At 47.5% G+C, this 27,021-nt stretch overlaps 1 protein-coding gene across 1 annotated transcript; it reads left to right on the forward strand.

The window, feature by feature from the left end:
• The first annotated feature begins 11,411 nt into the window (after positions 1 to 11,411).
• LOC136779027 (uncharacterized) lies at positions 11,412 to 18,777 on the forward strand. The gene is made up of 2 exons (XM_066736354.1): positions 11,412 to 11,526; positions 17,554 to 18,777. Exon 2 carries the CDS (start codon positions 17,764 to 17,766, stop codon positions 18,775 to 18,777), a length of 1,014 nt encoding a protein of 337 aa, XP_066592451.1. The 5' UTR covers positions 11,412 to 11,526; positions 17,554 to 17,763.
• The last annotated feature ends 8,244 nt before the right edge of the window (positions 18,778 to 27,021 follow it).

Below are 27,021 nucleotides of genomic sequence, written 5' to 3' on the forward strand. Positions count from 1 at the left end.
GAACACCAGAAAAAACGTTGAGAAAAATTCACCAGCCACGTGCACCAATGGATATAGAAGGAAAGCCCCTCTGATAGGAGCACAAGTACAGCAGACTACAAATTATTTGCTAAAACTGTTGACCCTCTAGGTTTCGGAGAGAGAAACCCACGTGCCCTGTTGAGGAACACCAGAAAAAACGTTGAGAAAAATTCACCAGCCACGTGCACCAATGAATATAGAAGGAAAGCCCCTCCGATAGCAGCACAAGTACAGCGGACTAACAATTATTTGCTAAAACTTTTGACCCTCTAGGTTTCGGAGAGAGAAACCCACGTGCCCTGTTAAACGAACACCAGAAAAAACGTTGAGAAAAATTCACCAGCCACGTGCACCAATGAATATAGAAGGAAAGCCCCCCCGATAGTAGCACAAGTACAGCAGACTACCACTTATTTGCTAAAACTGTTGACCTTCAATGATTCGGATAGAGAAACCTACGTGCCCTGTTGACGAACACCAGAAAAAACGTTGAGAAAAATTCACCAGCCACGTGCACCAATGAATATAGAAGGAAACCCCTCCGATAGGAGCACAAGTACAGCAGGCTACAAATTATTTTCTAAAACTGTAGACCTTCTAGGTTTCGGAGAGAGAAACCCACGTGCCCTGTTGACGAACACCAGAAAGAACGTTGAGAAAAATTCACCAGCCACGTGCACCTATGAATATAGAAGGAAAGCCCCTCCGATAGGAGCACAAGTACAGCAGACTACCAATTATTTGCTAAAACTGTTGACCTTCAATGATTCGGAGAGAGAAACCCACGTGCCCTGTTGACGAACACCAGAAAAAACGTTGAGAAAAATTTACCAGCCACGTGCACCAATAATAAAGAAGGAAAGCCCCTCCGTTAGCAGCACAAGTACAGCAGACTAACAATTATTTGCTAAAACTGTTGACCCTCTAGGTTTCGGAGAGAGAAACCCACGTGCCCTGTTGAGGAACACCAGAAAAAACGTTGAGAAAAATTCACCAGCCACGTGCACCAATGAATATAGAAGGAAAGCCCCTCCGATAGCAGCATAAGTACAGCGGACTAACAATTATTTGCTAAAACTTTTGACCCTCTAGGTTTCGGAGAGAGAAACCCACGTGCCCTGTTAAACGAACACCAGAAAAACCTTGAGAAAAATTCACCAGCCACGTGCACCAATGAATATAGAAGGAAAGCCCCCCCGATAGCAGCACAAGTACAGCAGACTACCACTTATTTGCTAAAACTGTTGACCTTCAATGATTCGGATAGAGAAACCTACGTGCCCTGTTGACGAACACCAGAAAAAACGTTGAGAAAAATTCACCAGCCACGTGCACCAATGGATATAGAAGGAAAGCCCCTCCGATAGGAGCACAAGTACAGCAGACTACAAATTATTTTCTAAAACTGTTGACCTTCTAGGTTTCGGAGAGGGAAACCCACGTGCCCTGTTGACGAACACCAGAAAAAACGTTGAGAAAAATTCACCAGCCACGTGCACCAATGGATATAGAAGGAAAGCCCCTCCGATAGGAGCACAAGTACAGCAGACTACAAATTATTTTCTAAAACTGTTGACCTTCTAGGTTTCGGAGAGGGAAACCCACGTGCCCTGTAGACGAACACCAGAAAAAACGTTGAGAAAAATTCACCAGCCACGTGCACCAATGAATATAGAAGGAAAGCCCCTCCGATAGGAGCACAAGTACAGCAGACTACAAATTATTTTCTAAAACTGTTGACCCTCTAGGTTTCGGAGAGAGAAACCCACGTGCCCTGTTAAACGAACACCAGAAAAAACGTTGAGAAAAATTCACCAGCCACGTGCACCAATGAATATAGAAGGAAAGCCCCCCCCGATAGCAGCACAAGTACAGCAGACTACCACTTATTTGCTAAAACTGTTGACCTTCAATGATTCGGATAGAGAAACCTACGTGCCCTGTTGACGAACACCAGAAAAAACGTTGAGAAAAATTCACCAGCCACGTGCACCAATGGATATAGAAGGAAAGCCCCTCCGTTAGCAGCACAAGTACAGCAGACTAACAATTATTTGCTAAAACTGTTGACCCTCTAGGTTTCGGAGAGAGAAACCCACGTGCCCTGTTGAGGAACACCAGAAAAAACGTTGAGAAAAATTCACCAGCCACGTGCACCAATGAATATAGAAGGAAAGCCCCTCCGATAGCAGCACAAGTACAGCGGACTAACAATTATTTGCTAAAACTTTTGACCCTCTAGGTTTCGGAGAGAGAAATTCACGTGCCCTGTTAAACGAACACCAGAAAAAACGTTGAGAAAAATTCACCAGCCACGTGCACCAATGAATATAGAAGGAAAGCCCCCCCGATAGCAGCACAAGTACAGCAGACTACCAATTATTTGCTAAAACTGTTGACCTTCAATGATTCGGATAGAGAAACCTACGTGCCCTGTTGACGAACACCAGAAAAAACGTTGAGAAAAATTCACCAGCCACGTGCACCAATGAATATAGAAGGAAAGCCCCTCCGATAAGAGCACAAGTACAGCAGACTACAAATTATTTTCTAAAACTGTTGACCCTCTAGGTTTCGGAGAGAGAAACCCACGTGCCCTGTTGACGAACACCAGAAAAAACGTTGAGAAAAATTCACCAGCCACGTGCACCAATGAATATAGAAGGAAAGCCCCTCCGATAGGAGCACAAGTACAGCAGACTACAAATTATTTTCTAAAACTGTTGACCTTCTAGGTTTCGGAGAGGGAAACCCACGTGCCCTGTTGACGAACACAAGAAAAAACGTTGAGAAAAATTCACCAGCCACGTGCACCAATGAATATAGAAGGAAAGGCCCTCCGATAGGAGCACAAGTACAGCAGACTACAAATTATTTTCTAAAACTGTTGACCTTCTAGGTTTCGGAGAGAGAAACCCACATGCCCTGTTGACGAACACCAGAAAAAACGTTGAGAAAAATTCACCAGCCACGTGCACCAATGAATATAGAAGGAAAGCCCCTCCGATAGGAGCACAAGTACAGCAGACTACAAATTATTTTCTAAAACTGTTGACCTTCTAGGTTTCGGAGAGAGAAACCCACGTGCCCTGTTGACGAACACCAGAAAAAACGTTGAGAAAAATTCACCAGCCACGTGCACCAATGAATATAGAAGGAAAGCCCCTCCGATAGGAGCACAAGTACAGCAGACTACAAATTATTTTCTAAAACTGTTGACCCTCTAGGTTTCGGAGAGAGAAACCCACGTGCCCTGTTGACGAACACCAGAAAAAACGTTGAGAAAAATTCACCATCCACGTGCACCAATGAATATAGACGGAAAGCCCCTCCGATAGGAGCACAAGTACAGCAGACTACAAATTATTTTCTAAAACTGTTGACCTTCTAGGTTTCGGAGAGAGAAACCCACGTGCCCTGTTGACGAACACCAGAAAAAACGTTGAGAAAAATTTACCAGCCACGTGCACCAATAATATAGAAGGAAAGCCCCTCCGTTAGCAGCACAAGTACAGCGGACTAACAATTATTTGCTAAAACTTTTGACCCTCTAGGTTTCGGAGAGAGAAACCCACGTGCCCTGTTAAACGAACACCAGAAAAAACGTTGAGAAAAATTCACCAGCCACGTGCACCAATGAATATAGAAGGAAAGCCCCCCCGATAGCAGCACAAGTACAGCAGACTACCACTTATTTGCTAAAACTGTTGACCTTCAATGATTCGGATAGAGAAACCTACGTGCCCTGTTGACGAACACCAGAAAAAACGTTGAGAAAAATTCACCAGCCACGTGCACCAATGGATATAGAAGGAAAGCCCCTCCGATAGGAGCACAAGTACAGCAGACTACAAATTATTTTCTAAAACTGTTGACCTTCTAGGTTTCGGAGAGGGAAACCCACGTGCCCTGTTGACGAACACCAGAAAAAACGTTGAGAAAAATTCACCAGCCACGTGCACCAATGGATATAGAAGGAAAGCCCCTCCGATAGGAGCACAAGTACAGCAGACTACAAATTATTTTCTAAAACTGTTGACCTTCTAGGTTTCGGAGAGGGAAACCCACGTGCCCTGTAGACGAACACCAGAAAAAACGTTGAGAAAAATTCACCAGCCACGTGCACCAATGAATATAGAAGGAAAGCCCCTCCGATAGGAGCACAAGTACAGCAGACTACAAATTATTTTCTAAAACTGTTGACCCTCTAGGTTTCGGAGAGAGAAACCCACGTGCCCTGTTAAACGAACACCAGAAAAAACGTTGAGAAAAATTCACCAGCCACGTGCACCAATGAATATAGAAGGAAAGCCCCCCCCGATAGCAGCACAAGTACAGCAGACTACCACTTATTTGCTAAAACTGTTGACCTTCAATGATTCGGATAGAGAAACCTACGTGCCCTGTTGACGAACACCAGAAAAAACGTTGAGAAAAATTCACCAGCCACGTGCACCAATGGATATAGAAGGAAAGCCCCTCCGTTAGCAGCACAAGTACAGCAGACTAACAATTATTTGCTAAAACTGTTGACCCTCTAGGTTTCGGAGAGAGAAACCCACGTGCCCTGTTGAGGAACACCAGAAAAAACGTTGAGAAAAATTCACCAGCCACGTGCACCAATGAATATAGAAGGAAAGCCCCTCCGATAGCAGCACAAGTACAGCGGACTAACAATTATTTGCTAAAACTTTTGACCCTCTAGGTTTCGGAGAGAGAAATTCACGTGCCCTGTTAAACGAACACCAGAAAAAACGTTGAGAAAAATTCACCAGCCACGTGCACCAATGAATATAGAAGGAAAGCCCCCCCGATAGCAGCACAAGTACAGCAGACTACCAATTATTTGCTAAAACTGTTGACCTTCAATGATTCGGATAGAGAAACCTACGTGCCCTGTTGACGAACACCAGAAAAAACGTTGAGAAAAATTCACCAGCCACGTGCACCAATGAATATAGAAGGAAAGCCCCTCCGATAAGAGCACAAGTACAGCAGACTACAAATTATTTTCTAAAACTGTTGACCCTCTAGGTTTCGGAGAGAGAAACCCACGTGCCCTGTTGACGAACACCAGAAAAAACGTTGAGAAAAATTCACCAGCCACGTGCACCAATGAATATAGAAGGAAAGCCCCTCCGATCGGAGCACAAGTACAGCAGACTACAAATTATTTTCTAAAACTGTTGACCTTCTAGGTTTCGGAGAGGGAAACCCACGTGCCCTGTTGACGAACACCAGAAAAAACGTTGAGAAAAATTCACCAGCCACGTGCACCAATGAATATAGAAGGAAAGGCCCTCCGATAGGAGCACAAGTACAGCAGACTACAAATTATTTTCTAAAACTGTTGACCTTCTAGGTTTCGGAGAGAGAAACCCACATGCCCTGTTGACGAACACCAGAAAAAACGTTGAGAAAAATTCACCAGCCACGTGCACCAATGAATATAGAAGGAAAGCCCCTCCGATAGGAGCACAAGTACAGCAGACTACAAATTATTTTCTAAAACTGTTGACCTTCTAGGTTTCGGAGAGAGAAACCCACGTGCCCTGTTGACGAACACCAGAAAAAACGTTGAGAAAAATTCACCAGCCACGTGCACCAATGAATATAGAAGGAAAGCCCCTCCGATAGGAGCACAAGTACAGCAGACTACAAATTATTTTCTAAAACTGTTGACCCTCTAGGTTTCGGAGAGAGAAACCCACGTGCCCTGTTAAACGAACACCAGAAAAAACGTTGAGAAAAATTCACCAGCCACGTGCACCAATGAATATAGAAGGAAAGCCCCTCCGATAGGAGCACAAGTACAGCAGACTACAAATTATTTTCTAAAACTGTTGACCTTCTAGGTTTCGGAGAGAGAAACCCACATGCCCTGTTGACGAACACCAGAAAAAACGTTGATAAAAATTCACCAGCCACGTGCACCAATGAATATAGAAGGAAAGCCCCTCCGATAGGAGCACAAGTACAGCAGACTACAAATTATTTTCTAAAACTGTTGACCTTCAATGATTCGGAGAGAGAAACCCACGTGCCCTGTTGACGAACTCCAGAAAAAACGTTGAGAAAAATTCACCAGCCACGTGCACCAATAATATAGAAGGAAAGCCCCTCCGTTAGCAGCACAAGTACAGCAGACTAACAATTATTTGCTAAAACTGTTGACCCTCTAGGTTTCGGAGAGAGAAACCCACGTGCCCTGTTGAGGAACACCAGAAAAAACGTTGAGAAAAATTCACCAGCCACGTGCACCAATGAATATAGAAGGAAAGCCCCTCCGATAGCAGCACAAGTACAACGGACTAACAATTATTTGCTAAAACTTTTGACCCTCTAGGTTTCGGAGAGAGAAATTCACGTGCCCTGTTAAACGAACACCAGAAAAAACGTTGAGAAAAATTCACCAGCCACGTGCACCAATGAATATAGAAGGAAAGCCCCCCCGATAGCAGCACAAGTACAGCAGACTACAAATTATTTTCTAAAACTGTTGACCTTCAATGATTCGGAGAGAGAAACCCACGTGCCCTGTTGACGAACTCCAGAAAAAACGTTGAGAAAAATTCACCAGCCACGTGCACCAATAATATAGAAGGAAAGCCCCTCCGATAAGAGCACAAGTACAGCAGACTACAAATTATTTTCTAAAACTGTTGACCTTCTAGGTTTCGGAGAGGGAAACCCACGTGCCCTGTTGACGAACACCAGAAAAAACGTTGAGAAAAATTCACCAGCCACGTGAACCAATGAATATAGAAGGAAAGCCTCTCCTATAGCAGCACAAGTACAACGGACTAACAATTATTTGCTAAAACTTTTGACCCTCTAGGTTTCGGAGAGAGAAATTCACGTGCCCTGTTAAACGAACACCAGAAAAAACGTTGAGAAAAATTCACCAGCCACGTGCACCAATGAATATAGAAGGAAAGCCCCCCCGATAGCAGCACAAGTACAGCAGACTACCAATTATTTGCTAAAACTGTTGACCTTCAATGATTCGGATAGAGAAACCCACGTGCCCTGTTGACGAACACCAGAAAGAACGTTGAGAAAAATTCACCAGCCACGTGCACCAATGAATATAGAAGGAAAGCCCCTCCGATAGGAGCACAAGTACAGCAGTCTACAAATTATTTTCTAAAACTGTTGACCTTCTAGGTTTCGGAGAGGGAAACCCACGTGCCCTGTTGAGGAACACCAGAAAAAACGTTGAGAAAAATTCACCAGCCACGTGCACCAATGAATATAGAAGGAAAGCCCCTCCGATAGGAGCACAAGTACAGCAGACTACCAATTATTTGCTAAAACTGTTGACCTTCAATGATTCGGAGAGAGAAACCCACGTGCCCTGTTGACGAACTCCAGAAAAAACGTTGAGAAAAATTCACCAGCCACGTGCACCAATAATATAGAAGGAAAGCCCCTCCGTTAGCAGCACAAGTACAGCAGACTAACAATTATTTGCTAAAACTGTTGACCCTCTAGGTTTCGGAGAGAGAAACCCACGTGCCCTGTTGAGGAACACCAGAAAAAACGTTGAGAAAAATTCACCAGCCACGTGCACCAATGAATATAGAAGGAAAGCCCCTCCGATAGCAGCACAAGTACAGCGGACTAACAATTATTTGCTAAAACTTTTGACCCTCTAGGTTTCGGAGAGAGAAATTCACGTGCCCTGTTAAACGAACACCAGAAAAAACGTTGAGAAAAATTCACCAGCCACGTGCACCAATGAATATAGAAGGAAAAACCCCCCCGATAGCAGCACAAGTACAGCAGACTACCAATTATTTGCTAAAACTGTTGACCTTCAATGATTCTGATAGAGAAACCTACGTGCCCTGTTGACGAACACCAGAAAAAACGTTGAGAAAAATTCACCAGCCACGTGCACCAATGAATATAGAAGGAAAGCCCCTCCGATAAGAGCACAAGTACAGCAGACTACAAATTATTTTCTAAAACTGTTGACCCTCTAGGTTTCGGAGAGAGAAACCCACGTGCCCTGTTGACGAACACCAGAAAAAACGTTGAGAAAAATTCACCAGCCACGTGCACCAATGAATATAGAAGGAAAGCCCCTCCGATAGGAGCACAAGTACAGCAGACTACAAATTATTTTCTAAAACTGTTGACCTTCTAGGTTTCGGAGAGGGAAACCCACGTGCCCTGTTGACGAACACCAGAAAAAACGTTGAGAAAAATTCACCAGCCACGTGCACCAATGAATATAGAAGGAAAGGCCCTCCGATAGGAGCACAAGTACAGCAGACTACAAATTATTTTCTAAAACTGTTGACCTTCTAGGTTTCGGAGAGAGAAACCCACATGCCCTGTTGACGAACACCAGAAAAAACGTTGAGAAAATTTCACCAGCCACGTGCACCAATGAATATAGAAGGAAAGCCCCTCCGATAGGAGCACAAGTACAGCAGACTACAAATTATTTTCTAAAACTGTTGACCTTCTAGGTTTCGGAGAGAGAAACCCACGTGCCCTGTTGACGAACACCAGAAAAAACGTTGAGAAAAATTCACCAGCCACGTGCACCAATGAATATAGAAGGAAAGCCCCTCCGATAGGAGCACAAGTACAGCAGACTACAAATTATTTTCTAAAACTGTTGACCCTCTAGGTTTCGGAGAGAGAAACCCACGTGCCCTGTTGACGAACACCAGAAAACACGTTGAGAAAAATTCACCATCCACGTGCACCAATGAATATAGACGGTGTGACGTGGATTTTCCGTAGCCCCGTCACAAAGCGATAATGGGCCTGATATGAGCTTAGCAACTCATATCCACCGACCAACTCACGCCTGCCTTCCACCTGGAAAATCCCCTATTTTGAACCCTAACGTAACATAGAAATTATTTCACTTTATGATAGGTATAAATCGAATGTTTGATAGTGTGAAAGGTGCGGGGAGTTTGTTTGTCGCGAAGATTCGGAGGCGGGTCGGAGAAGCGACGAATTTTCGTGATTAAGTTGTTGTTAGTAGGAATACGTTGTACAGTGTGGATAAGGAGAGGCCGCCTGAGAGTAGGGAGAGAGGAAGAAAAGAGCTACCCACTCCAATCCGAAAGCTTTGAGAGGAGAAGGAGAGGAGAACGAGACGCGTGATAACGCCGATCCTAAAAACATAGGTCAGCAAACAGAATCAACGCTGGCGAATCACCTGTCGCCACTGGTTAGATACCTGTAAACATTAACCAATAATTGGGCCAGGAGACGTCTGGATTACCAATGCCGTGTCTCCACAATAGAAGAAGAGAATCCCGAGAGAAGTAGGAGCGGAGTGGGGAAAGAAAGCGAGTTGAGGATAGAGTTTTGGAGCGAAAAAGTCGCTCTCTCTGGAATCAGCCACGGCAGACGGAGGAGCTCGGAGAAGCCTCCGTAATAAGGAATGCCGAGGGAGTCGAATTCGAAATAGGAGTTCGAGTACAGAGAGCGGAGTGGAGAGTGAGGACCTCCAGGAGGAACTGAGGCCACGATGGGCTTGCGGCAGGTTAAGGCACACCGAGAGGAAAGGATTCTGCGGTGAGGTTGTCCAGCAGTCGCATTCCACAGGTCAGGGTTCATCTTTTCTTTCCGGGATATCCTCCGTGGGGTGAGTGTAGCCGAGAGGACCGACCCAGGAGGGGGGAGACGTCCTGGACGGGTCCTGGAGAAGTGAGGTCCCCAATTCCTGCCTGTGTCTTCCCCGGGAGCGTGGTCTCTGGTGAGGGAATTTCTCTCCCAAAGTTCCTCCCGGGTGTTATTCCAGGCAGAGGAGGGTGCGGAGGGAGAGAGGGTGGAGGAGTCCCCTCGTCGCTCAGTCCCGGGGTCGTCTAGGGCGCCGCTCCCCAGGTGTCCCTCGGCCGGAAATTTCTAGGTTAGGAGGAATCCTCCTGTTGGGAGGGAATTGACCTTGTTTCGTTGCCAGGGTGTAGTGGCCGTCGGTTGGCCGGTAGATTCGTGCCCGGATTGGATATCCCGATTCTCAATTCAGGATGTATAGTATCCGATCGACTTGGGGGAGGGAAGTGGGGCGTTGCGGCACTGCCACTGTCTGGAGTGGCCGGGGCGCCCACTGTCCTGTCGCGAACCCCTCGTCGAGTACTGCCTCCTGAAAGGGCCCCTCCGAATTGCGCGGTAGGAGGGTGAGTGCCTAGGGCCTCCCTGCAAGGTCGAAATACCCGAATCCGGTGACATCGCCTCCTACGGGACTTGGCGAACTTATTTTCAGGTCGGTTCGTTCCCCGTCATCGGGAGTCACTCATCTCACGGAGAGAATTGGGTGAAATAACCCAAATTGGCATCCTCGCTTCGCCGACTCGCGATGTATGGTATGACTGTGTGAATGACTGAGATGAAGTACTATGTGTTGCGAATCTGTAAAGAACGCTTAGTGACAGGAAGAGGCAGAATAAAGATAGTAATAGACTCATTGGCTCGCAATGATTCATTGATCCCTGTACATATGGAGTATTAATTCCTGACCCTGCCCCTCTACCCTTGTTATTTAGCTGACTAGTCCGGGAGAACAAGAAGAGGCATGCTGCCCGACCCCAGATGCTACGGTTCCCACATCGAATCTGGCGCCCAACCACTATTTTTTATAATAGTGCATTTATTAGTTTCCTTCCCTTAACCGGGTCGAATCAATGGCGTCTGTCTTCGGGTATGCTTTTCCTTTTTATACGGCGGGGTGTCGCGACGGTAATGGCTGACATCGAAAGCGTCGTTATAAAATTTGGCGCCCAACGTGGGGCCCGAAGTGATCGGATACGTACATGGGGTCATGAAATAGCGTGATAGTAATTCCTGTTGCTAAGCGAATAAATGGGAAGAATGAATGGATGTGAGACTGTCTTTGTTATTTCATGTTTATAATTCCTGATATTAGATGGATCGATTTAATGGAAATAAGATCGTTTGGGTCATGTCGTGTTTACCTTTATATTTATTAGTAGGTTAAGTAAATTTAGGTTTGGTCGGTTAGCGACCAAATAAAAAAAAAAAAAACCCGATCATAAAAGTGATAAACACCTAAATACGACGAAAAACAATTATTCCCCAATACTGGGAGATGGGCTCAAGTGAAGTGGAATGGGCTAAAGGACTGCCAGTGTTATGATTCTTTTGATTTTCTAAGAACACTAATCCTCGGAAAGCAACAAACCGGGAGTCCGCCGATCATTCGCCGGCTACCGTTTGTTTATAATTTTGACTATGCCTATTGGTCCGCGATCCCCACCTCTCGGGCGAAGCGCGACCGACGCAGTCAGTTGGTTGAAGCATCTTAGCAGGACACGACGTGTGAAGCCATAACAGATTACGCGAATTAAGATAGACGACATCGCGACCATTACCCACGCTAGAGTCTAGCCAGTGGCAGTGAGAGGAGATAGCCCAGAATCAAAGGACGAGTACATATTGGCCTAAACCTCGGGAGTACCGGTTACGACCAGGGAAACAGACCGAGATTAGGAAAGCTGTTCCAGGGGGTACGAAGTAAGTAATTTTCTTAATATCGACGCCTTCGCGAACTCGCGGATTTATGTGATTAATAGTAACTTTAAGTGATATCCTCCACGTTCACGTTTGGTTAGCGATATTCGGCCGAAAATATCTTCGGATTCGATCCCCAGGTCTTGCGGGTGTGCCATTCGAAGAATTAATTGATACGGAAATAAAATAAATAAATAAATAATAATAAATCGTAGAGATCACGGTAAATTGCGACTCGGACCAGTGAATAAGTGTGTGATAAGAGCCCGGGTGTAGAACTCCCCGAGAACGTTAGGCGTGTAAATATTCCCCGATAAGAGGAGGTGGTCGTCCACTGATCGGTGTGGGTGGTATTCCCCACTTCCGATTGGTGAGGGTTTCCCTCGACAAAATCGGGCGTGATAGGCGAGTATAACTGGGTGATTCTAATTTTTCCCCATTACTGTTCCGATTTGTTTCCCCTCGTCTTCTTCAAGTCAGGGTCCACCGTCCGTTTTACCCGGGTGATACTCCCCGGGGAAAAACAGGTGAGTTTTCCGACTTTACAAGAGTGAGGGTGGTTAAGAGGAATTTTGGGTGTCCTACACGGGTGTCATTCCCCGAGATAGATTGTTCCCCAATTGAGTTACTCGCCTAGTTTAAAAAAAAAAAAAAAAAAAAAAAAAAATGAGTGATCCAACGCCCCCTAGTGCGGACCCGGAGGATCCAGACCCTCTGGAGTGGGTGAATACTTTGAACCTCGCGGAGGTAACGGCCCAATTATCCACACTAGGGCAGCCAACTAACGGCGTAGTACCGACTCTTCGAAAGCGTCTTTACAATTATCTTCGACTCCAGGACCAGGCAGCCTCGGTGGACTCGAATTTGTCGTCGGGGGAAGGGAGAGCGGAAGACTCAGATCTGGCGATCCCCGGTCCCTCGGGTGTCGCGCCAGATCTGTCTATGAAATCTCGGCCTCGGGGCCCGCCATATAACGCTCCTGCCGGGCGCGGAGAGAGAGTCTTGGACTCGTCCGCATCGGAGGGCGAGGCCTTGTCGGGAACACGATACCACGACGAAATCGTAGGCAATCCCGATTCATGTCGGGACGCCGCGAGAATATCTAGGTTAGAAGTACAACTCGCCACTTTGTTAGAACGGTTATCCGTAGTTCGGCCGATCGGAACTAGGGAGGCGGAGGGGGAAACAAATCCCTCAACCGATAGTAGAGTGTCGAGGAAGACGCCGATGACTGGGGAAGCTTTCGGCAGGGCCTTGCCCGCCCGAGGGGAGGCCGGTGGAGATCCCGGTGAGGATCGGTCCCTCCTGGATCCTGACCGAACCCTACCCGAGCGGATAGTAGCCACTTCCATTTCCTCGAACCTGTCGGTAGGACGCTATCCTTACGTGTCTTTTGTACCCGCAACGCAGACCGCGGGGGCAATCCAGGTTACCGCAGGGCCTACCCAGGCCGCAGTTAGGGAAACTGTCAATTATAATGATCCCCGTTGCGCTACGGAAGCCTCTAATTATGACTCTCATAAGTCAGGCGAATTCTTTTCCCGAGGAAATCTCCTCTCAGGAGAGGGGCACGAACAGCCGATCCCCGGGGGTGCCTTTGGCTCCATAGACCCATATTTGACCTATTCCACCCACGCGGTGCCCCCACCCAGAACTTACGGAACCATCGGTCATACTAGAGACAACCTCGCGAACCAAGTTTCCGCTATATGTTCCATGTTCAGTCGTCTAAAAATCGGTTTCTCAGGTAGAGCGGGGGAAGACCCGGAGGCTTTCCTCCTACGGTTAATCGACGTACGAATTCCGTTAAATATCTCGGACTCGATGATGCTCGACTACGTCCGGTATGCACTGACCGGCATTGCCCTCCAATGGTATAGGGGATTACGTTCGCGATGGGGCAATTGGCCGACGTTTGAAAGTGCCTTCCGACTGCGTTTCGGCGGACCTAACGCGCAATTCAATTTGAGACAGGATATAGCGAGACGCACTCAAGGAGAGGGGGAAATCGTGGCCGATTACTTTGTATGCATGAGGAACCTATTAGATCGACTGAACCCTCCCTGGCCGGAGAGAGAGTGGATTTGGATGGCATATAAAAACCTACTGCCCCGGTTGCAACCCGCCATCGATATTGACGCGATAAGAACTTTTGATGCTCTGGAAATGAGAGCCTGTCGGGTGGAGGAAGCTATAAAAGCAGCTCTAACCTATACCGCACCACCTCCCCCAGATCGGGTGTTGTATCCTGAATTAGCGTGCCCCTCGAATGTCCGAACGGCTCGGGTACCCCGGCGAACAGCGGCCCTGTTGAGCGAAGTCCAGGAAGTGGAAGATGAGAGAATCCACCTTGAGGGAGAGATTGGCGAGAATGTGAACCTGGCTCAGGTCTCAACGGAGCGGCACTGCACAGAGACCTCGGCAGTCGAACGTCGTCCGCTGAAATGCTGGAATTGTCAACAAGCTGGCCATTCGTGGAGGAACTGCCCTGCGTCCACTCGGCGAATCTTTTGCTACCGTTGCGGCCGAGACGGGGTGGTGAGCGCACAGTGTTCATGTCAGACGGGAAACGAAAAAAGAGGCCATTGAACATGCCCATGGCCGGCCAGAGTAAAGGGGGTATCTTGGGGCGGACCGAATCTCTCAACTTGGGGCTCGGTACACCGACTAAAAATCCTTTACTATATATTGCGGCGTTAATCGAGGACGTTCCCTTGCCAGTTCTCGTAGACAGCGGAGCAACGAGTACCTTTCTCGGAGACGCGGGATTACAGATGTTGTCTGGCCTGGACCTACCTGTCCAACCAAACTCAAAAAGCCTTGTAACGACAGCCAATGGCAATGTGGCAGAGATATCGGGGGAAATGGTACTCCCTATGACCTTGGGTGTCGTTAGTAGAGAGGTTAAAACCAAGTTCTTTCCCCCGCTGGCGGTCCCCTGCATACTAGGGTTGGATGCACTCAAGACGTTCGGAATCGTCGTAGATTTTGGGAAGTTTCGTTGGTGGTTTGATTCCCAACCTGACCAGATCTTCCCCTTTGAGGGTGATAGAAGAGCGATCCCCGAATATCCCTTGGAAGATCCATGGGAGGATCGGGTGTTTTCCATACTTTCCTCTGAAAAGGATAACGAGATCCCCGGTGATTGGGAGATAGACTTGGAGTCTCTAGACAATCCCCGCATACCGGGTGAAACGGTTTTCCCCGCAGAAGTGACGGGAGGTATAAGACTCCCCGGTATCGGGGGAAAATATTCCGAGGCGTGTTTAGGGATTAGCGAATTGAGACCGGAGGAGGAAGAGATCCTAGAATCGTTCCTCGAGGCCGAGCGCCCAAGATTGTTGGCAGCTCGCGGCCTGACAAGACTCGCGTCCCATCGCATCGATGTTGGGGGAGCAGGGGCGATCAAACAAAGGTATTATCCAGTCGCGCCGATCATCCAGCAGGCTATATACCGGGAGGTGGATGGATTGCTGGCCGAGGGAATTATTGAGCCTTCGCAAAGCGAATGGTCGTCCCCCATAGTAATGGTTCGTAAGGCGGACAAGACCTACCGGTTCTGCCTAGACTTTCGGAAAGTAAACGCGGTATCTAAAAAGGACGCTTATCCTCTGCCCTATATGCAGAGCATTTTAGAAAAATTACGCGCGGCTCACTACATCTCCGCCATTGACCTTAGTCAAGCGTACTTCCAGATACCAATGGAAGAGTCTAGTCGAGAGATCACTGCCTTTACTGTCCCGGGACGAGGTCTATTTCACTTCCTTCGAATGCCGTTCGGGTTGACGGGAGCACCCGCTACGTTTCAGCGTCTACTGGACAAACTAATAGGCCCCGATATGGAGCCCCACGCGTTCGCGTATCTCGATGATATAATCGTAGTGACAGAGACATTCACTGAGCATCTCCGGTGGTTAAAAATAGTTTTCGACCGTGTTGTGGGAGCCGAATTGCGCATTAATCCCGACAAGAGCGAATTTTGCAAGTCGCAGGTGAAGTACCTGGGTTTTCTGGTCGATCGGGAGGGGCTGAGAATGGATCCCGAGAAGATCGCGCCTATATTAGACTATCCTCCTCCGAGAAATTTAAGACAGGTTCGAAGATTCTTGGGGATGGCGTCGTGGTACCGACGATTCATACCCAACTTTGCCACTAAAGCGGAACCTATCACCCGACTGTTAAAAAAGAACCAGGTCTGGAATTGGGGGGAAGAACAAGAGGAATCCTTTCGAGACTTAAGCCACCACCTAACGGTGGCTCCGACATTGGCTTGTCCAAATTTCGAGCTATCTTTCACGTTGCAAACCGATGCCAGTACGATCGGTTTAGGTTCGGTACTCACCCAGGAGCAGGAGGGTCGCGAGCAAGTGATCGCTTTCGCGAGTAGATCCTTGAACGACGCGGAAAGAAATTATACGACGACCGAGCTAGAGTGTCTCGCCGTCATTTGGTCAATAAAGAAATTCCGGGCGTATCTAGAGGGTACCAAGTTTACGGTGATTACGGACCATAGCAGCCTTAGGTGGCTACATAACGTTAAAAATCCCACGGGTCGTCTTGCACGCTGGGCGCTGGAATTACTGGAGTATGACTTCGAGATTATCCACCGAAAGGGAGCGCTTCATCATGTGCCGGACGCCTTGTCGCGCATGTATGAAGAAGAAGGGGAGGACATCACGGTAGGGATCCCCCAGAAAACAGGGGAGGACAGCACGATAGGGATCCCCCAGAAAACAGGGGAGTTATACGTCTTAAATTTGATAGAGCTACGGGACGCGGGACCCGAAACCGACTTGGCGGATCCGGGTGACGATTGGTATACGCGGAAATGCGCCGCCGTGTCCAGAGAACCGAAAAAGTTTAAAGACTGGCAAATTCGTGAGGGGCGTCTTTTCGTGTGCCGTCCGTCACCCGAGTGCGAGCCGGATCTATGTGACCTTGACGCTTGGAAATTGGTGGTGCCTCTACGATGGCAAGCGCGCGTTCTGCGAGAGTGCCATGACGACTCTCAAGCGGGTCACCTCGGTATAGAGAAGACGCATCGTCGAGTGAGGATCCGATATTTCTGGCCACGAATGTATAAGGACATTCATAATTATGTCATCCAGTGCGAGATTTGTCAGAAAACGAAAGTGGAAGTGAAAGCCCCGGCCGGGCAAATGGGTCGAAGAGTTGTTGAGAGACCGTGGGACTGTGTGGCCGCGGACATCATGGGCCCGTTTCCGCCCAGTCGGCGGGGATTTGCGTATGTAGTGGTATTCCAAGATTATTTCACAAAATGGGTGGAGTTAAGTGCCCTTCGGCGAGCCACAGGGCCTAACATTAGTGAGACTTTCCGAGATCTAGTACTTTCGCGGTGGGGAATTCCGAACGTATTGCTTACCGATAACGGCACCGAATTTATTAATCGAGTAATCGGAGAATTATGTGGAGATTTTCGAATACATCACGCGACCACACCTCCCTATCACCCGCAAGCAAACCCCGTTGAACGAGTCAACCGGGTTATAAAAACGATGATAGTCGCCTTTTTAAATGAAAATCATAGAGATTGGGACACTCACCTTGTAGATTTCCGCTTTGCGTTTAATACTGCTCAGCACTCAACCTTGGGATATAGTCCGGCGTTTCTTAATCTCGGAAGAGAACTGACCCCGATAGACTGTTTCCGATTACAACAGGGTGCGGTAGTCCCCTGCGAGGGCGAAGCGTCATGGAGCGAACGAATGAAACGACTACGAACGATACAGGAGTGGGTAGTTAAAAAATTAGATCAAGCTTATACCAAACAAGCACACTATTATAATAGGGGTCGTAGAAATATCAGCTTCCAAGTCGGTGATTTGGTATTATCCAAGGCACATTATCTGTCGTCGGGTATCAAAAGTTTCTCGGCAAGACTTACCCCAAAGTATCAGGGACCGTATCGGGTGCGTCGGGTTATTTCCCCGGTTGTATACGAATTGGAGGATATTGCTTCAGAGAAATGTCTTAAAACCCACATATCCTATCTGAAACCGTACTTTACAGCAAACGAATCCCCGAGTGAAGAGCCACGGGCGAATTCCCAACTTAGGAGCAACACCATCCCCGAGTAGAGTCGGGACAGCATCCCCGTCTCGGGAGGAGCGACGTCATCCCCAGGCAGAATTGGGACCGCATCCCCGTCTCGGGAGTATCCATCGGCCGGAGTGGACGATCCTATCAAGACACGCCTGAAATAAAACTCGACCCCCAACCATGTTTAAGGGAAACGATTTTGGCATCCCTCCGGACGAAACACCGGATGTTCCCTTAAGACGGCCAAAGACGAAGCCAAAGGCCCCGACTGAGGACGATTTCGAGGTGATAGACCTGGCCGAGGAGGAGAGCGAAACCGAAACCATCCGTCCCACGACTAACGAGAGTAGTGACGAGGAAGTCGATTTGGAGGGGGAGCCGCCAGATCCAGACGGCACCGATCCCAGCCGGCCTCTCTGGCCATTCCTTAATAAAATCGACAAATGGTGTAAACGCTATCCCAGCCTCAGAGAAAGGGTTGCCGATAGCTTAACCCGGCTATTCCAGGAAGACAAGAATACTGTCAAAGTGTATTCCCGACCGACATCAGTACAAGTGGGCCAATTGGATCAGGCCGTCCAAACGGACATCATTAAAATCATCGGCCCGGACCCGGGTCCAAACGATAAAGGGACCCAGACTGAGTGGCAAGAAATGGAGGCCCCCAAGCCTACATACCTAGAGGCAAGCACCCAAGTGGAGTCAGTCGAACCAAGGGTAGAAGCAGCTACATCCGCAAGTGCGAAGCAACCCATCTATGGAAATAAAGGAGCTATACCCAAGGACCGAAGAAGAAGGGAATCGTACCCAACTTCGGAACCTTCGGGACAAAATGGCAACCGTGACAGATCCCGGTCCGGAGAACATTTCCCGAGGGCGACCTCTGCCGAGACCCCGGAGGATACTGGGCCAGGAGGGCCAGAATATGCGGAGCCAGCCTCACCTGCTTTGGTCACCGTGACGAAGAGGCAGTTGCCCGAGGGCGCCCACTGCTATAAAAGCGCTCGGCAGTTCTCCCGACGAGACGGGGACCAACCTCAATTAGTGGAGAGGCGAATCCATTACTATCAGGTCGACGGAGAGGGAGACAACCCACCAATCCGCCGAGTAATACGGGGACGACCCAGATGCTACCTCTGTTTGGCCAGAGGCCACACCTTCATGAATTGTCCCGTGGCCGCCGCTTCCCGATAGACACCAGCAGAAGAGATTTTATTTTCTTTTATAGTTTAATTACTTATGTATCTTTAATCCCCGAATCGGGCGTGATTCTTTGTATTAGTTTTTAAGTTCCCCAAGCATATTGGGAGGATCATATTGAGACTTCTTACTGTAAAATAAAAATGTGTCCCCAAGTACTGGGAAGTAGTTTTGTTCTTTTCCCCAAACCTGGGTAGGCGTAGAATAAGAATTTCTCCGGTATCGGGTGGTAGTAAGTAAGTATCCCCGAAACGGGTGAACCTTTTGTAGAAGAAGATTAAGAACCTCCCCTGCCGAGGGAAGATCGGTTCTGGAGACCTCCCTGGAGAAAGGAAGGGGAAGGTGAGTCCCCTGCGGAGGGAGGAATCTTATCAATTCAGAATATTGGCCATGTTTCGGGCCCTCTGAAAGATTTACTTTGACGTGATAGCCAGGGTGTTAGTGGGTACCCTGGGGGAAGGAGGGGGGAGTTGTGACGTGGATTTTCCGTAGCCCCGTCACAAAGCGATAATGGGCCTGATATGAGCTTAGCAACTCATATCCACCGACCAACTCACGCCTGCCTTCCACCTGGAAAATCCCCTATTTTGAACCCTAACGTAACATAGAAATTATTTCACTTTATGATAGGTATAAATCGAATGTTTGATAGTGTGAAAGGTGCGGGGAGTTTGTTTGTCGCGAAGATTCGGAGGCGGGTCGGAGAAGCGACGAATTTTCGTGATTAAGTTGTTGTTAGTAGGAATACGTTGTACAGTGTGGATAAGGAGAGGCCGCCTGAGAGTAGGGAGAGAGGAAGAAAAGAGCTACCCACTCCAATCCGAAAGCTTTGAGAGGAGAAGGAGAGGAGAACGAGACGCGTGATAACGCCGATCCTAAAAACATAGGTCAGCAAACAGAATCAACGCTGGCGAATCACCTGTCGCCACTGGTTAGATACCTGTAAACATTAACCAATAATTGGGCCAGGAGACGTCTGGATTACCAATGCCGTGTCTCCACAATAGAAGAAGAGAATCCCGAGAGAAGTAGGAGCGGAGTGGGGAAAGAAAGCGAGTTGAGGATAGAGTTTTGGAGCGAAAAAGTCGCTCTCTCTGGAATCAGCCACGGCAGACGGAGGAGCTCGGAGAAGCCTCCGTAATAAGGAATGCCGAGGGAGTCGAATTCGAAATAGGAGTTCGAGTACAGAGAGCGGAGTGGAGAGTGAGGACCTCCAGGAGGAACTGAGGCCACGATGGGCTTGCGGCAGGTTAAGGCACACCGAGAGGAAAGGATTCTGCGGTGAGGTTGTCCAGCAGTCGCATTCCACAGGTCAGGGTTCATCTTTTCTTTCCGGGATATCCTCCGTGGGGTGAGTGTAGCCGAGAGGACCGACCCAGGAGGGGGGAGACGTCCTGGACGGGTCCTGGAGAAGTGAGGTCCCCAATTCCTGCCTGTGTCTTCCCCGGGAGCGTGGTCTCTGGTGAGGGAATTTCTCTCCCAAAGTTCCTCCCGGGTGTTATTCCAGGCAGAGGAGGGTGCGGAGGGAGAGAGGGTGGAGGAGTCCCCTCGTCGCTCAGTCCCGGGGTCGTCTAGGGCGCCGCTCCCCAGGTGTCCCTCGGCCGGAAATTTCTAGGTTAGGAGGAATCCTCCTGTTGGGAGGGAATTGACCTTGTTTCGTTGCCAGGGTGTAGTGGCCGTCGGTTGGCCGGTAGATTCGTGCCCGGATTGGATATCCCGATTCTCAATTCAGGATGTATAGTATCCGATCGACTTGGGGGAGGGAAGTGGGGCGTTGCGGCACTGCCACTGTCTGGAGTGGCCGGGGCGCCCACTGTCCTGTCGCGAACCCCTCGTCGAGTACTGCCTCCTGAAAGGGCCCCTCCGAATTGCGCGGTAGGAGGGTGAGTGCCTAGGGCCTCCCTGCAAGGTCGAAATACCCGAATCCGGTGACATCGCCTCCTACGGGACTTGGCGAACTTATTTTCAGGTCGGTTCGTTCCCCGTCATCGGGAGTCACTCATCTCACGGAGAGAATTGGGTGAAATAACCCAAATTGGCATCCTCGCTTCGCCGACTCGCGATGTATGGTATGACTGTGTGAATGACTGAGATGAAGTACTATGTGTTGCGAATCTGTAAAGAACGCTTAGTGACAGGAAGAGGCAGAATAAAGATAGTAATAGACTCATTGGCTCGCAATGATTCATTGATCCCTGTACATATGGAGTATTAATTCCTGACCCTGCCCCTCTACCCTTGTTATTTAGCTGACTAGTCCGGGAGAACAAGAAGAGGCATGCTGCCCGACCCCAGATGCTACGGTTCCCACATCGAATCTGGCGCCCAACCACTATTTTTTATAATAGTGCATTTATTAGTTTCCTTCCCTTAACCGGGTCGAATCAATGGCGTCTGTCTTCGGGTATGCTTTTCCTTTTTATACGGCGGGGTGTCGCGACGGTAATGGCTGACATCGAAAGCGTCGTTATAACGGAAAGCCCCTCCGATAGGAGCACAAGTACAGCAGACTACAAATTATTTTCTAAAACTGTTGACCTTCTAGGTTTCGGAGAGAGAAACCCACGTGCCCTGTTGACGAACACCAGAAAAAACGTTGAGAAAAATTTACCAGCCACGTGCACCAATAATATAGAAGGAAAGCCCCTCCGTTAGCAGCACAAGTACAGCAGACTAACAATTATTTGCTAAAACTGTTGACCCTCTAGGTTTCGGAGAGAGAAACCCACGTGCCCTGTTGAGGAACACCAGAAAAAACGTTGAGAAAAATTCACCAGCCACGTGCACCAATGAATATAGAAGGAAAGCCCCTCCGATAGCAGCACAAGTACAGCGGACTAACAATTATTTGCTAAAACTTTTGACCCTCTAGGTTTCGGAGAGAGAAACCCACGTGCCCTGTTAAACGAACACCAGAAAAAACGTTGAACAAATTCACCAGCCACGTGCACCAATGAATATAGAAGGAAAGCCCCCCCGATAGTAGCACAAGTACAGCAGACTACCACTTATTTGCTAAAACTGTTGACCTTCAATGATTCGGATAGAGAAACCTACGTGCCCTGTTGACGAACACCAGAAAAAACGTTGAGAAAAATTCACCAGCCACGTGCACCAATGAATATAGAAGGAAACCCCTCCGATAGGAGCACAAGTACAGCAGGCTACAAATTATTTTCTAAAACTGTAGACCTTCTAGGTTTCGGAGAGATAAACCCACGTGCCCTGTTGACGAACACCAGAAAGAACGTTGAGAAAAATTCACCAGCCACGTGCACCTATGAATATAGAAGGAAAGCCCCTCCGATAGGAGCACAAGTACAGCAGACTACCAATTATTTGCTAAAACTGTTGACCTTCAATGATTCGGAGAGAGAAACCCACGTGCCCTGTTGACGAACACCAGAAAAAACGTTGAGAAAAATTTACCAGCCACGTGCACCAATAATATAGAAGGAAAGCCCCTCCGTTAGCAGCACAAGTGCAGCAGACTAACAATTATTTGCTAAAACTGTTGACCCTCTAGGTTTCGGAGAGAGAAACCCACGTGCCCTGTTGAGGAACACCAGAAAAAACGTTGAGAAAAATTCACCAGCCACGTGCACCAATGAATATAGAAGGAAAGGCCCTCCGATAGGAGCAAAAGTACAGCAGACTACAAATTATTTTCTAAAACTGTTGACCTTCTAGGTTTCGGAGAGAGAAACCCACATGCCCTGTTGACGAACACCAAAAAAAACGTTGAGAAAAATTCACCAGCCACGTGCACCAATGAATATAGAAGGAAAGCCCCTCCGATAGCAGCACAAGTACAGCAGACTACCAATTATTTGCTAAAACTGTTGACCTTCAATGATTCGGAGAGAGAAACCCACGTGCCCTGTTGACGAACTCCAGAAAAAACGTTGAGAAAAATTCACCAGCCACGTGCACCAATGAATATAGAAGGAAAGCCCCCCCGATAGCAGCACAAGTACAGCAGACTACCACTTATTTGCTAAAACTGTTGACCTTCAATGATTCGGATAGAGAAACCTACGTGCCCTGTTGACGAACACCAGAAAAAACGTTGAGAAAAATTCACCAGCCACGTGCACCAATGAATATAGAAGGAAACCCCTCCGATAGGAGCACAAGTACAGCAGACTACAAATTATTTTCTAAAACTGTTGACCTTCTAGGTTTCGGAGAGAGAAACCCACGTGCCCTGTTGACGAACACCAGAAAAAACGTTGAGAAAAATTCACCAGCCACGTGCACCAATGAATATAGAAGGAAAGCCCCTCCGATAGCAGCACAAGTACAGCAGACTACCAATTATTTGCTAAAACTGTTGACCCTCTAGGTTTCGGAGAGAGAAACCCACGTGCCCTGTTGAGGAACACCAGAAAAAACGTTGAGAAAAATTCACCAGCCACGTGCACCAATGAATATAGAAGGAAAGCCCCTCCGATAGCAGCACAAGTACAGCGGACTAACAATTATTTGCTAAAACTTTTGACCCTCTAGGTTTCGGAGAGAGAAATTCACGTGCCCTGTTAAACGAACACCAGAAAAAACGTTGAGAAAAATTCACCAGCCACGTGCACCAATGAATATAGAAGGAAAGCCCCCCCGATAGTAGCACAAGTACAGCAGACTACCACTTATTTGCTAAAACTGTTGACCTTCAATGATTCGGATAGAGAAACCTACGTGCCCTGTTGACGAACACCAGAAAAAACGTTGAGAAAAATTCACCAGCCACGTGCACCAATGAATATAGAAGGAAACCCCTCCGATAGGAGCACAAGTACAGCAGGCTACAAATTATTTTCTAAAACTGTAGACCTTCTAGGTTTCGGAGAGAGAAACCCACGTGCCCTGTTGACGAACACCAGAAAAAACGTTGAGAAAAATTCACCAGCCACGTGCACCAATAATATAGAAGGAAAGCCCCTCCGTTAGCAGCACAAGTACAGCAGACTACCAATTATTTGTTAAAACTGTTGACCTTCAATGATTCGGAGAGAGAAACCCACGTGCCCTGTTGACGAACACCAGAAAAAACGTTGAGAAAAATTTACCAGCCACGTGCACCAATAATATAGAAGGAAAGCCCCTCCGTTAGCAGCACAAGTACAGCAGACTAACAATTATTTGCTAAAACTGTTGACCCTCTAGGTTTCGGAGAGAGAAACCCACGTGCCCTGTTGAGGAACACCAGAAAAAACGTTGAGAAAAATTCACCAGCCACGTGCACCAATGAATATAGAAGGAAAGCCCCTCCGATAGCAGCATAAGTACAGCGGACGAACAATTATTTGCTAAAACTTTTGACCCTCTAGGTTTCGGAGAGAGAAACCCACGTGCCCTGTTAAACGAACACAAGAAAAAACGTTGAGAAAAATTCACTAGCCACGTGCACCAATGAATATAGAAGGAAAGCCCCCCCGATAGCAGCACAAGTACAGCAGACTAACAATTATTTGCTAAAACTGTTGACCCTCTAGGTTTCGGAGAGAGAAACCCACGTGCCCTGTTGAGGAACACCAGAAAAAACGTTGAGAAAAATTCACCAGCCACGTGCACCAATGAATATAGAAGGAAAGCCCCTCCGATAGCAGCACAAGTACAGCGGACTAACAATTATTTGCTAAAACTTTTGACCCTCTAGGTTTCGGAGAGAGAAACCAACGTGCCCTGTTAAACGAACACCAGAAAAAACGTTGAGAAAAATTCACCAGCCACGTGCACCAATGAATATAGAAGGAAAGCCCCCCCGATAGTAGCACAAGTACAGCAGACTACCACTTATTTGCTAAAACTGTTGACCTTCAATGATTCGGATAGAGAAACCTACGTGCCCTGTTGACGAACACCAGAAAAAACGTTGAGAAAAATTCACCAGCCACGTGCACCAATGAATATAGAAGGAAACCCCTCCGATAGGAGCACAAGTACAGCAGGCTACAAATTATTTTCTAAAACTGTAGACCTTCTAGGTTTCGGAGAGATAAACCCACGTGCCCTGTTGACGAACACCAGAAAGAACGTTGAGAAAAATTCACCAGCCACGTGCACCTATGAATATAGAAGGAAAGCCCCTCCGATAGGAGCACAAGTACAGCAGACTACCAATTATTTGCTAAAACTGTTGACCTTCAATGATTCGGAGAGAGAAACCCACGTGCCCTGTTGACGAACACCAGAAAAAACGTTGAGAAAAATTTACCAGCCACGTGCACCAATAATATAGAAGGAAAGCCCCTCCGTTAGCAGCACAAGTACAGCAGACTAACAATTATTTGCTAAAACTGTTGACCCTCTAGGTTTCGGAGAGAGAAACCCACGTGCCCTGTTGAGGAACACCAGAAAAAACGTTGAGAAAAATTCACCAGCCACGTGCACCAATGAATATAGAAGGAAAGGCCCTCCGATAGGAGCACAAGTACAGCAGACTACAAATTATTTTCTAAAACTGTTGACCTTCTAGGTTTCGGAGAGAGAAACCCACATGCCCTGTTGACGAACACCAGAAAAAACGTTGAGAAAAATTCACCAGCCACGTGCACCAATGAATATAGAAGGAAAGCCCCTCCGATAGGAGCACAAGTACAGCAGACTACAAATTATTTTCTAAAACTGTTGACCTTCTAGGTTTCGGAGAGAGAAACCACGTGCCCTGTTGACGAACACCAGAAAAAACGTTGAGAAAAATTCACCAGCCACGTGCACCAATGAATATAGAAGGAAAGCCCCTCCGATAGGAGCACAAGTACAGCAGACTACCAATTATTTGCTAAAACTGTTGACCTTCAATGATTCGGAGAGAGAAACCCACGTGCCCTGTTGACGAACTCCAGAAAAAACGTTGAGAAAAATTCACCAGCCACGTGCACCAATAATATAGAAGGAAAGCCCCTCCGTTAGCAGCACAAGTACAGCAGACTAACAATTATTTGCTAAAACTGTTGACCCTCTAGGTTTCGGAGAGAGAAACCCACGTGCCCTGTTGAGGAACACCAGAAAAAACGTTGAGAAAAATTCACCAGCCACGTGCACCAATGAATATAGAAGGAAAGCCCCTCCGATAGCAGCACAAGTACAGCGGACTAACAATTATTTGCTAAAACTTTTGACCCTCTAGGTTTCGGAGAGAGAAATTCACGTGCCCTGTTAAACGAACACCAGAAAAAACGTTGAGAAAAATTCACCAGCCACGTGCACCAATGAATATAGAAGGAAAAACCCCCCCGATAGGAGCACAAGTACAGCAGACTACAAATTATTTTCTAAAACTGTTGACCTTCTAGGTTTCGGAGAGAGAAACCCACATGCCCTGTTGACGAACACCAGAAAAAACGTTGAGAAAATTTCACCAGCCACGTGCACCAATGAATATAGAAGGAAAGCCCCTCCGATAGGAGCACAAGTACAGCAGACTACAAATTATTTTCTAAAACTGTTGACCTTCTAGGTTTCGGAGAGAGAAACCCACGTGCCCTGTTGACGAACACCAGAAAAAACGTTGAGAAAAATTCACCAGCCACGTGCACCAATGAATACAGAAGGAAAGCCCCTCCGATAGGAGCACAAGTACAGCAGACTACAAATTATTTTCTAAAACTGTTGACCCTCTAGGTTTCGGAGAGATAAACCCACGTGCCCTGTTGACGAACACCAGAAAGAACGTTGAGAAAAATTCACCAGCCACGTGCACCTATGAATATAGAAGGAAAGCCCCTCCGATAGGAGCACAAGTACAGCAGACTACCAATTATTTGCTAAAACTGTTGACCTTCAATGATTCGGAGAGAGAAACCCACGTGCCCTGTTGACGAACACCAGAAAAAACGTTGAGAAAAATTTACCAGCCACGTGCACCAATAATATAGAAGGAAAGCCCCTCCGTTAGCAGCACAAGTACAGCAGACTAACAATTATTTGCTAAAACTGTTGACCCTCTAGGTTTCGGAGAGAGAAACCCACGTGCCCTGTTGAGGAACACCAGAAAAAACGTTGAGAAAAATTCACCAGCCACGTGCACCAATGAATATAGAAGGAAAGGCCCTCCGATAGGAGCACAAGTACAGCAGACTACAAATTATTTTCTAAAACTGTTGACCTTCTAGGTTTCGGAGAGAGAAACCCACATGCCCTGTTGACGAACACCAGAAAAAACGTTGAGAAAAATTCACCAGCCACGTGCACCAATGAATATAGAAGGAAAGCCCCCCCGATAGTAGCACAAGTACA

The sequence above is a fragment of the Prorops nasuta genome, unplaced genomic scaffold, assembly GCF_024137725.1.
Source record: "Prorops nasuta isolate Cenicafe-Biocafe unplaced genomic scaffold, Cenicafe_Pnas_1.2 PNAS00001, whole genome shotgun sequence".
NCBI classification, from domain to species: domain Eukaryota; kingdom Metazoa; phylum Arthropoda; class Insecta; order Hymenoptera; family Bethylidae; genus Prorops; species Prorops nasuta.

Coding starts and splice junctions, on each gene's coding strand:
- LOC136779027 (XM_066736354.1), top strand. CDS start 17,764: ATGTTTAAGGGAAACGATTTTGGCATCCCTCCGGACGAAACACCGGAT.